Genomic DNA, 12753 nt, shown 5'->3' with positions numbered 1-12753 from the left:
GCACATGTATGTTCATTGCAGCACTATTCATAATAGCAAAGATGTGGAATCAACCCAAACGCCCATCAGTGATAGATTGAATAAAGAAAATGTGGTACATATACACTATGGAATACTGTAGTGGTGATTTCCCCCTCCCCCCGTTTTTTAAAAGCTTTTCCAGCTTTCGTTTAGGTTCTTTGGAATTCCTTAATATCCATTATCGTATCAAATATTCCTGTAAATATGATTAAATTGAACATCTTTCACTGTTTGATCTATTAGTATGACTAGACTGGTGCCATATTGTGTCAGTAATGAGATACAAATCAGTGCTAGTTGAACTCCTTTGGTAAAGTTTACCTTCCTTGGTAAACTAGCACTGAATCATACCTCATTACTATCACAATATTGCACCAGTCACTGGTTTGAAGAGAGCAACACATGTCACCAGTTTCCTGAAGATGCCCCACTGCTCTGACATCTTGGAGGTGCAGAAGAGATCAATAGTTACTGCTACTAGAGGAGTGGCAGGATCACTTAAAAATGTGTTGAGTATGAAATTCATGAAGTTCAGTAGTGCAATGTCATATGTCTTACTTCATGTGATTTTGAGCTTTGAGTCTATCAGTGAAATATCATTATATGATTAGCATTTTACATATTAAGAATGACTACTCTTTATACAGGAAACTGCATGAGAAAGTGATTGCTCGATCTTTGCTTCTCTAGGGTCAGATATTTTTCAGTTTAAGTCAGCAGATAGTTGCTGAGATTTGTAACTCAAACTTGTTAGAGATTGAAAGACAAAAAAGACAAAATCCTTACTGTCAAGGACTTCACAATTTAGTGGAGGAAGTATAGCTTTAAACTATTACTACATAATGTAATAATTAATAACTTTTATTTAGTGCTTACTAAGTGATAGATGCTGTTCTAAGAACTTTACATGCATAAAATAACCAGTTATCTCAGTAAGGTTTTCAAAAGTTATATGAAGTTGTACTATTTCTTTTACCATTTTCCAAATGAGGAAACTAGTACAGAAAGATTAAGTAATTTGACAAAGATCACGTGATAAGCAGGAAATTCTGGAATTCAAGACAGACTCCATTACACAATAGTGCTTTCCACTAAGTATGGGCTCAGTGTAGAACTAGCCCAAAGAAGAAAGTGATTTACTTTGCTTGAAACGATCATGGAAGTCTTCATGGAGATGATGCTTATTCTGTATGATGAAGCAAGAATAGGATTTCACTAAGGACATAAAAGCAAGGGAAATGGGACAGTTAGCCTTCCATATCTGTAGGTTCTAATTTCATGGATTCAACTAACTGAAGGTTGAAAATAGTTGGAAAAAACCCACAAAAAATAACAATACAACAACAAAAATAACACAAATAGAAAAACAACACTGTACAACTTTTTACATATTTACATTATATTAGGTATTATAAGTAATCTAGAGATGATTTGAAGTATACAAGAGGAGCCATTTTAAATAAGGGACTTGTGCATCAGTGGATTTCGTTAACCACAGAGGTCCTGGTACCAATCCTCGTTGGATGCCAAGAAATGATAATATGTGCAGAGGTATACAACTTAAACAAAACATGGCTTAGTCAATTAATTTCATGTAGTAAATGAGACTAGAACATAGGGAAATGGCATATGTGAAGCTGTATAGTTAGGAAGAAGCCTGATTATAGAGGACTTTATTAAACAGTTCATATTTTACTGTATAGATAATATGAGCAGTTGAAAAGGTAAGTAACAGAGTAAAACAATCAGTGTTTGTTCATATTTGAGAAGTGTGGAGGATGGATTGAAGTGAGGCAAGATTAGAAGTAAAAAGGAAATCAGGAGACGCGATAAATCAGATAGGAAGTGATATAAAGGAGAATTTTAAGAAATTTTCAAAATGTTAATGTCAGTCTTTGGGAGATACAGATTTACTTGCCTGCTACAGGATGGTAGGTGGCCCATGGCTTTGCAAAAATCTTTTTGTATCTTTGGAAATAATGGTTCAATATTTCATTCAGATTAAAGTTGGAATGTGTTTAGTAGATTCTGCTTAGTTGAACACACACCACAAAACAATCTTACAATTCAGCACAATTGTTAGTCTCTACCTAAGAGACTGGAAAAACAAAAGAACAAATTTGTGTTATGACTGCTACCATATAATAGGGTCTTTTAAAATAATTTAATCATTTCATAAGCACCAAATTAATCCAGTGTTGAAAAACAAATTTAGGGGAAAAATAAGTACATCTGCTGTGCTTAACTCTATATTTGATACAAAGAAGGGATTCAGTATGGCTGTACTTTGTGAACATCTTACAGGGCTTGTATGCTATTTGTTCCCTGTTTTTTTTTGAAGACATTGAGTTAATTCTGAGAAGGTTAATGGGATGTTGTAAATTCTGTTTTTCTTAAAATAAAAATCACTAAATTTTTATTGAAGTTCATGCTGTAACTGACAATTATGGCCTTTGAGTTAAAGGATTTCTGAGTTGAATAGTGATATTTGCTTTGCAGAAAATAAGACAGCAATATAATAGAAAGTAACTTTAAGTGGGAGGCCACGTTAGTTTGTGGGATTATGGAAGGCCTCTTTTATAAGTGAAATTTGCACAGAGACATGAATGTTAAGAAGAATTCGTTGTGCAAAGATTTCAGAGAAGAACTTTCTTGACACCAGGAAGTTAGTTCAAAGGCTCTAAGTTAGTTGATTTGGCGTTTTAGAGGTTCAGAAAGAAGGCTATAGGGGCTGGAGAGCAGTTAGTAAGGAGGAGAAATGGTAGAGTGGATTGGAAATGTAATTAGACATGGTGGGACAGATTATATGAACTCTTGTAGGCCCTGAAAAAGAGTATTGATTTTAAGTACAAAGGGAAACCACTGGAGGTGTTAAGCAGGAGAGGAAGATGATCTGATACAGAATTTTTAAAAGATCACTGTGTCTACTGTGGATAATGGTTGATAGTGGCATAATGGCGAACACCAATGGAGGAAATGATGTTATAGTAATTTATGTTAGAGATGATGTTGATTTGGACTAGGCTTAAGAACTGTTGATATGGAAAAGAGTGATGGCTTTGGGATATATTTTTAGAGGTGGAATAATTATGATTCACAGGAGGAAACCTTCAGAGTGACCTTTCTGGCAGAACAACTCATACTGTTTCCTGAGTTGAGAAAGAAGGAGGGAGTGGAGGGAGTAAATAGATTTTGGGTCGAAAAATAAATAATTTGATTTATATATGTTAATTTTGCAATGCCTAATTATTTTTCTAGTTGAAATGTTTAGTAAGCAATTGACTGTAGAGGCTGGGAGCTCTGCTTGAAGTTCTGGGTTGGAGATACAAATTTGAAGGTCATCAGTGTGCCAATGATATTCTAAGGGAACTGGACTAACTCACCTAGGGAGAGAATTTAGAGAAAAGAATAAAGCTTTGGGACACTTGAAGAGATCTGGCAGAATAGTGGAAGAGGTGTCAACAAAGTATACTAAGAAGTGGCTAGTGAACTAGGAGGAAAACCAGGAGAGTGAGAAATCATGGATAGAAGTCAAGAGGAAACAAGTGTTTCAGGAAGTTAGTTAATTCTTCATTTCTCTTTTATTTTTATTCTTTGAGGTGGAGTCTCGCTCTGTTGCCCAAGCTGGAGTACAGTGGTGCGATCTCAGCTCACTGCAACCTCCACCTCCCGGGTTCAAGTGATTCTCGTGCCTTAGCCTCCCAGGTAGCTAAGTTTATAGGTGCGCACCACCACACTCAGCTAAATTTTTTTATTTTTAGTTTTAGACGGGGTTTCACCATGTTGGCCAGACTGGTCTCAAACTCTTGACCTCAAGTGATCCGCCTGCCTCAGCCTCACAAAATGCTGGGATTATAGGCATGAGTCATTGCGCCTGGCCTCATCTCTTTACTGTTGTACTAATACTTCATATTATAATCTATTTGCTTAAATCTATCAGTGCTGTCCATTAGAACTTAGTGCACCATGCAGTGAGGTAACTACTAGCTACATGAAACTATTGAACATTTGAAATGTTACTACTGTTACTGAGGAACCAAATTTTTAATTTTACTTCGTTTAAATGTGTATAGCCACAGTGTAGGTCTAGTGCATGATATGGATGAACTTCTCTACAGAGACCATTTGTATCTCTCTTTAGGTCTTCATAGTTAAGACATTTGCCTCAGTTAAAATAGCCCCCTAGCAGAGCCTAAGGAGGTTCAGGCTGCAGTGAGCTGTGATAGTACCACTGTACTCCAGCCAGGGCAACAGAACGAGACCCTGTCTCAAAAAAAAAAAAAAAGAAAAAAGAAAAAACAGCCCCTTAGCAAATGTGAAACTAGTTGTGTTAATAGATATGCTTGAAAGGAAAGTGACTGTTTTATTCATAAAGGCAGTCTAAGCTGGGCTGCTCAAATATGTCTCTAGTGGTGTTGTGTTAGTGCTCTTGCTCCACTAATGCTGCTTAACAAACAACCCTAGTCTCTCAGTGGCATGATCAGCCAAATTTACGTTGTGCTTTGGTGATGGCTCGGCTTTAGGCTGTGAGTCAGGTTCAAGTCTGCTCCATTTGTCCAGGCATATTCTCTTAGTGGAGTGCAGAGCATTCAGAAGACCAAGCCAGACTTTGCAAGCACATTTACCGCCTCTGCTTGTGTCACAGTGTATTGACTGAAGTAAGTCATGATTTAGCCCCGATATTGACTGGAGTGCAGAATCGTATCCCTCCCATGGAGAGTGGGGAGAGAAGCATGAGTATTTACCAAACAATAACAATAACCATAGATGAATACTGATTTTCTTTTCTTTAGGGCAGTTGCTCTCACCAGGGGATGCTTTTACCCTCCAGGGTACAAAGTCTGGAGATATTTTTGATTGTTGTGATTACTGGGGACATGAGGGTGGGGGGGAGTTGGGGAGTTGGGGGAGTGTTTCTATTGGCATCTAGTGGGTAGAGCCCAGGGATACAGCTAAATACCTTTCAATGCACCGGACATCCCCTGTACCGAACAAAGAATTATTCAGTCCAAAATATCAGTAGTGCCATGATTGAGAAACCTTGCCTTAGAGGAGTAATTCTAACATTTTAGCATGCATCAGAATCACCTAGAGGATTTATCAAAACATAAACTCTCAAAAGGGCTGAGCTCTCAAAGTTTCTGATACATGTCTAGAATTCCTAACAAGTTCCCAGGTGATAATGATGCTGCTGGTTCAGGAATGACACTGTATGAACCACTGCATTAGAGAACCAGTACATCATATAATAACTGCATTGGAGAACCAGTACCTCATATAAAAGTTTTTTTCTGTGTAATATTGTTATTTGTGTGGATTTTCTGGATACCTGTTAAAGCAGTTACCATAGATACGTCTTTGTTTTAGTTCTTTTGTTTAAATTAAAACAATTCAGGGCCGGACACGGTGGCTCATGCCAGTAATCTAAACACTTTGGGAGACTGAGGCCAGTGGATCACTTGAGGTCAGGAGTTTGAGACCAGTCTGGCCGACATGGTGAAACCCTATCTCCACTAAAAATACAAAAATTAGCTGGGCGTGTTGGCAGGCGCCTGTAATCCCAGCTACTCTGGGGGAGGCTGAGGCAAGTCTTCACTCTTACGTCCTTCATATTTTAGACTTTTATTTTTTGAAGCTCTGCCCCCTGCAAAGGTGAGCTTCAGCCACCTGCAACAGTCACTTCTGGGAATTGCTTGAACCCAGGAGGTGGAGGTTGCAGTGAGCTGAAATCGTGCCACTGCACTGCAGCCTGGGCGGCAAAGCGAGGCTCCATCTTAAAAAAAAAAAAAAGAAAAAAAATTCAAATACAGTACTGAGTGGGAAGCTTTGGAAAAGAGGTTGAGACGGGATTGGCACATAAGGAGATGTTTGTAAGAGGTTCCGTTTGTAAGGCATATTGAGGAAGCAAAAGTTGGTAATCATACTTAGTATTTCAGACATAAAGATTTAGACTAATCAGTACTTGAAGATATTAGACCTGCTTAGTTGTACTATGATACTTTCTAAGCAATAAATTAGAGACAAATTTTAAATGATCAGTTTTGAATTATAGGACATTTCTTATTCTGAATAAATTATTCAGATTTGTGTTTAATTTTTTTTTTCATTTTAAGAACAAATACTATTTTGTTCTTTGAACCTCTTTGAACACATACATAATAAAGTTGTGAAATGAAGGAGGAAAAAAACCTAGCTGAGGTAGCCAAAATAAAATAACTGAAAAAAAAAAAACCTTTTAATCAATAGAACATTAAACTGTGGAGCTTTTACGGAAGAATCGTGATTGAGTTATCCTTTATTAGGGAACTCATAAACTAGTACTAAAAAGAAAAAGAGAGTTAAGACCTATAACTCTTTATATTGGAGGTAAAAGTTTTTTTTATTTTTATTTTTATTTTTTTGTCCGGTTCTCGCACTGTTGCCCAGGCTAGAGTGCAGTGGTACAGTCATGGCTTACTACAGCCTCGAACTCCAGGACTCAAGTGATCCCCCTGCCTCAGCCACATGAGTGCCATCACGCCTGGCTAAGTTTTTTTATTTTTTGTACAGACAGTGTCTCACTATGTTGCACAGGCTGGTAAAACAGCTTTTTATCTTGTAACTTACATTACCTAATATTCTGGATTAGCTTTAGCAATATTGTATAAAGAACGAAGCATGATTTGAAGCATGACTGTCCGATAGAATATGTGACGTGAAATATATATACAAGTTTCATGTGGAATTTTATAGTAGCTACGTTTAAAAGGGCTAAAAATAGGTGAAATTAATTGTAATAATATTTTTAAATCTAGTATAACTGGACTACTATTACTAATGACATATTTTACATTTTGTCCTAATCTTCAAACCAGTGTGTATTTTAACACTTACAGCACATCTCAATTTGGACTTGCTATATTTCAAGTAGCCACATGTGGCTAGTGGCTACCATATTGGACAGTGCAGATTTAAGAGTTACGGAAGAAGTAATAGCCCAATTTTTACATTTTATCGACGTATATGGCCCAGGACAGCTTTGAATGCGGACCAAATTAGTAAACTTTTTTGAAACATTATGAATTTTTTTTTTTTTTTTAGCTCATCAACTATTGTTAGTGTTAGTGTATTTTATGTGTGGCCCAAGACAGTTCTTCTTCCAGTGTGGCCCAGGGAAGCCAAGAGATTAGACACCCCTGGTCTGTGTGATCTGGCTCCTTTGATATGTCTGGCTTATTTCCTGCTTCACACCAATGTATTGCCTTAGCTCTCAAAGGACCCACTGTTGTTTTCCATGTATGCCATTTTTCTTGATTCATGACATTATATGCTTATCTCTTTGCTGAATGCCCCTGAATCTTACCATTCTACCTCTTTATCTAGCTAACTAGTAATTTGAAATTCAATGCAAAACTCATTTTCTCTGGATAAACTTCTTTTATCCACTAGTATGCGCAATAAAGGCAGCAGATGCAAATTTAAGATACAAATCCATTCATGTTTGGATTACGTGGAACAGACATAGTGTTAATATCCATAATAGTGACTGAATGTGGTGGCACATGCCTGTGGTCCCAGCTACCTAGATGACTGAGGTGGGAGGATTGCATAAACCCAGCAGGTCATGGCTGCAGTGAGCTTTGATGGTGCTACTGCATTCCAGCCTGTGTGTCAGAGCAAGACCCTGTCTCAAAAAGAAAAAAAAAAAAGATCTGTAATAGTAAAAGTGTTATGAATAATCAAAAGACCTAAGTTTATTGAAAATATAGGAGGATATGAATAAGCATGAAAATATAAATATTAATAAATGTGAAATACAATTTTTTAATCTATCAGGTGAGTAAATATTTAAAAGATTAACTGCATTTTTGCCTGGGTGCAGAGCAGTGCTATCCAACAGAAATGTAACACAAACCACATTTGTAATTTAAAATTATCTAGCAACAACGTTAAAAAAATTTTATAAAAGTGCAATTATTCTATTTTTCTCAATATGTTCAAAATATCACTTCAACATATCAATATAAAAACATTAAATATATATTTAAAGTTTTTGTCATACAAAGTCGTCAAAATCTAGTATATTAATTTCAGAACATACCAACTTTTACTAGCCATTGAGAGGGAATAGGTATTCTTTTACATTTTTGGTGAGGAAATGTTTTGGAGGACAATTTGGCAATATTTATCAAACTAAAGATTCAAATGACCCAGGATTCTATTCCTAGAAATCTATTCTCTAGAAATAACATATATTTAAAGATCGTAGACAGCTAGGTATTTATTGCAGTATTGTTTGTAATAGCAAAACATTGGAAACAACCTAAATGTTCTGCAGAGGTGTGGTGAGATAATTATGATATTTCCAGACAGTGGTAGACTATACAACCTTAAAAAATATGGAAGCTGTTTATGTTGTTATATGAGCTAATAAATATTAGATTATTTAACATATATAAAATGTTTAGAATGCGCCTGGCACATAGTTAATGTGATATCAGTGTTTGTTATTGTTATTATTATTGTTAATTTATTGATATGGAATAAATATTCATATGGTAAAAAACTCCAGATATGTTAAGTAAAATTAAAAAACACCAACATGCAGAGCTATTTACTGTACGCTATCATTTGTTTAAAGAAAAGGGAATAGAAAGAATACATATATGACTGCTTGTATATGCATATAGTATCTGTGAAAGGGCATGCAATAAACTGAAAACATTAACTATATTTGGAGAGAAGAATGAGATGGTAGATAGTGACTTTTCACTGTGTCTTGTTCCTTTTGGATTTGTTCCATAATGAATATATTAATTAGTGTAAAACTGAAATGTAAGTTAAACTTATTTCTCTTATTAAAAAGTCTGCATTTTACCATTAAATCAGATTCATTTCTAAAGTTATTATGAATTATTGTGGTTTTAATCAGGAAAAAACACAGGATTGTACAACTCATTTATGTAGAATGGTTGGAGAACATGGGATTCTGGGTAAATTTAATTTTGATTAATCAGAATTTTAATCAGAAGCATTTGGCTTCAAAATATATATACCTTTTGAAAATATTTTAAGTCATCTTTTTTCTTGTCTCAGTAAGCATGGCATATTGAACTTATTAGAATGTGTTTATTTTTGAGGATTTTGTGCTTAGTCATTCTTACTATCAGCTTGCAAAAAGCACAAGAAACTGAGTTTAAATGCATACGTTCTTTAAAATGTATCCAGCTGGGCGTGGTGGCTCACGCCTGTAATCCCAGCACTTTGGGAAACTGAGGCGGGTGGATCACCTGAAGTTGGGAGTTCGAGACCGGCCTGACCCACATGGAGAAACGCCTTCTCTACTAAAAATATGAAATTAGTCTGGCATGGTGGCGTGTGCCTGTAATCCCAGCTACTTGGGAGGCTGAGGCAGGAGAATCGCTTGAATCCGGGAGGCAGAGGTTGCAATGAGCCGAGATTGTGCCATTGCACTCCAGCCTGGGCCACGAGAGTGAAACTCTGTCTCAAAAAAATATAATATCTCCTAGAAGATGTTTTTTAAAAAGGTGACAACAAAATAACTTGATCCTAATATAGGGTTTGTATGTGCAAGTGATATTTCTCTTAAGAGTTGAGCTCTGAATAAAAGGGTAGAAGAATTCTGGTTAATTTAAGTTTCACAGCTGGGTGCTATGGCTTATGCCTGTAATCCCTGCACTTTGGGAGGCCAAGGCAGGAGGATCACTTGAGGCTGGGAGTTCGAGGCCAGCCTGGGCAACACAGCAAGACCCTGTCTACAAAAAATAAATAAAAAAAAATTTAATATTTCTGACCTTTCTGTTTCTCAAAATTTCTGGACAAATACATATGTTAATTTTATGTTTTGCATGTATAGTTCTTTCTTTTTCACAGGGATTTATTGACACTTTTGGTGTTTTTAGGATTTGGAGTGGATCAGTTACGAGATGACAATCTAGAAACTTATTGGCAATCAGATGGTTCCCAGCCTCATTTAGTGAACATCCAATTCAGGTAATTAATACATTTTCAAATTTTTCATCTACTGTAGGTTATAGACAAATAAATCTATTTTATTAACATAAAAATTAAAGATAGAAATTACAATGAAATACACTTAACTTTTTAAACTCTGAAGTCTTATAGATTATTTTTCAGTTCAGTTAGATTATTAGCATTTTAAAGTTACTCTGTCTTATTTTTTATGAATTTTCTTATGGTATGTTGCAGTTCCTTTTATGTAGATGTTTCTCAAATATGCTTTTCAATATAATTTATTTTTTGCGGGTACTTTCAGAAAGATATATTTTGCTTATGGCCCAATACAATACCTTAATGTATCATATTAAGTAAACCTCGAGTGATGATCGTAAGTTTTTTAGCTGTGGAATATTCATATAACTTCTCAAATTTTTACTTTTATTTGGAAAATTTTTTTTTTTTTTTTACTTAGAACCTTTAAGGACATTTTCCTTTTTGATAATGCTTTTTGAGGGGAAAGGAAAAACAGCCACATGTTTTTCAATGCTTTGAATGTATTTATTATCAGATTTTTAAAATTTTAAATAAGAGACAGTTGGCCGCTATGTTGGCCAAGCTGGTCTCGAACTCCTGGCCTCAAGCATTCCTCCCACCTCAGCCTCCCAAAATGCTGGGGTTCCAGGCATGAACCACTGGGCCTGGCTGAATTTATTGACATAGTTGGAAACCAGTTAACTCAGCTATCTTGTTCCATTTATACCATCTTTTTTTTTTTTTTGAGATGGAGTTTTGCTCTTGTTGCCTGGGCTGGAGTGCAATGGTGTGATCTCGGGTTACTGCAACCTCCGCTTCCCAGGTTCAAGCGATTCTCCTGCCTCAGCCTTCCGAGTAACTGGGATTACAGGCATGCGCCACCACGCCCGGCTAATTTTGTATTTTTAGTAGAGATGGGGTTTCTCCATGTTGGTCAGGCTGGTCTGGAACTCCTGACCTTGTGATTCCACCTGCCTCGGCCTCCCAAAATGCTGGGATTACAGGCGTGAGCCACTGTACCTGGCTTATACCATCTATTTTAACATTCTATAGCATTGTATTTTTAGTTGTTTGCTTTTATTGTCCTAGAGTACAAATCAGCAAATTTCCAACAAGCCAGATAGTGAATATTTTAGACTTCGTGGGCCATCTCATCTGTTTTGCAGCTACAGTGCTCAGTTCCACTGTTATAGCACAAAGGTGGCCCTACACAGTGCATAAATGACAGAATTTAGCTGTTCTAATTAAATTTTATCTTACAAAAGCAGATGTTAGGCAGGATTTATTTATTTTCCTTCTGACTTTTATTTTAGTTTAAGGGAGTACATGTGCAGGTTTGTTGTATGGGTAAGTTGCCTTTCGCTGGGTTTTGGTGTACAAATTTCGTCATCCAGGTAGAAAGTGTAGTACCTAATAGGTAGTTTTTGGGTCCTCACCTTCTTCCTTTCCTTCACCTCAAGTAGGCACCCATGTCTATTGTTCCCTATTTTGTATCTGTATGTATTCAATGTGTGTTTTTTTTTTTTTTGTTTGTTTGTTTTTTGAGACAGAGTCTGTCTCTGTTGCCCAGGCTGGAGCGCAGTGGCGTGATCTCTGTTCACTGCAACCTCTACCTCCCAGGTTCAAGTGATTCTCCTGCCTCAGGATCCCGAGTAGCTGGGATTACAGGTGCCTGCCACCACGCCCAGCTAATTTTTATATTTTTAGTAGAGACAAGGTTTCACCATGTTGGCCAGGCTGGTCTCAAACTCCTGACCTCAGGTGATCTAGCCGCCTCGGCCTCCCAAAGTGCTGGGATTATACGTGTGAGCCACTACACCCAGCCATGTATTCAGTGTTTAGTTCCCACTTATAAGTGAGAACATGCAATATTTGGTTTTCTGTTTCTGTGTTCTCTTAGGATGCCGGCCTCCAGCTGCATCCATGCTGCTGCAAAGGACATGATTTCATTCTTTTTTATGATTGTGTGGTGTTCCATGGTGTATGTTTACAATATTTTCTTTATCCAGTCCACTGTTGATGGGCATCTAGGTTGATTCCATGTCTTTGCTATTGTGCATAGTGCTGCAATCAACATATGTGTGCATTTGTCTTATGGTGAAATGATTTAAATCCCTTTGGATATATACCCAGTAATGGGATTGCTTGGTCTAATAGTAGTTATGTTTTAAATTGTTTGAGAAATCTCCAAACTGCTTTCCACAGTGGCTGAACTAATTTACATTACCACCAGCAGTGTATAAGTATTCCCTTTTTTTCACAACTTCACCAGCATCTGTTATTTTTTTTTGACTTTTTAGTAATAAACATTCCAACTTGTGTGTGAAATGCTATCTCATTGTGGTTTTGATTTGTATTTCTCCAGTGATTAGTGAGGTTGACCATCTTTTCATATGCTTGTTCGCTGTATGTCTACTTTTGAGGAATGTCTGTTCATGTCCTTTGCCCATTTTTTAATAGAGTTGCTTTTTTCTTGTAAATTTAAGTTCCTTATAGATTCTGGATATTAGACCTTTGTCAGATGCATAGTTTGCAAATATTTTTTCCCATCCTGTAGGTTGTCTGTTTACTCCGTTAATAGTTTCTTTCGCTGTGCTGAAGCTCTTTGGTTTAATTAGGTCCCACTTGTCAATTTACATTTTTGTTTTAATTGCTTTTGGAGTTTTTGTCATGAAGTCTTTATTAGGTCCTATGTTCTAGGTATTTCTAGGTATTTCCTAGGTTTTCTACCTGGGTTTT

General features: G+C 36.5%; 1 protein-coding gene across 9 annotated transcripts in view; it reads left to right on the top strand.

The window, feature by feature from the left end:
* ANAPC10 (anaphase promoting complex subunit 10) overlaps positions 1 to 12753 on the top strand; it is a 235321-nt gene that overhangs the window by 6577 nt on the left and 215991 nt on the right. For all 9 annotated transcript variants that reach the window (XR_008679333.2, XR_008679331.2, XM_019025430.3 and 6 more), the window contains exon 3: positions 9924 to 10014. Coding sequence is in view for 7 of the 9 variants with exons in the window: in XM_019025430.3 (XP_018880975.1) it covers positions 9924 to 10014 (91 nt within the window). In the remaining 2 variants the exon portion in view is untranslated. The remainder of the gene's footprint in view (positions 1 to 9923; positions 10015 to 12753) is intronic.

Source organism: Gorilla gorilla, chromosome 3 (genome assembly GCF_029281585.2).
Source record: "Gorilla gorilla gorilla isolate KB3781 chromosome 3, NHGRI_mGorGor1-v2.1_pri, whole genome shotgun sequence".
Lineage (NCBI taxonomy): Eukaryota > Metazoa > Chordata > Mammalia > Primates > Hominidae > Gorilla > Gorilla gorilla.
The sequence above is the reverse complement of the archived record's forward strand: the minus strand, read 5'-3'. Positions and strand labels throughout refer to the sequence as shown.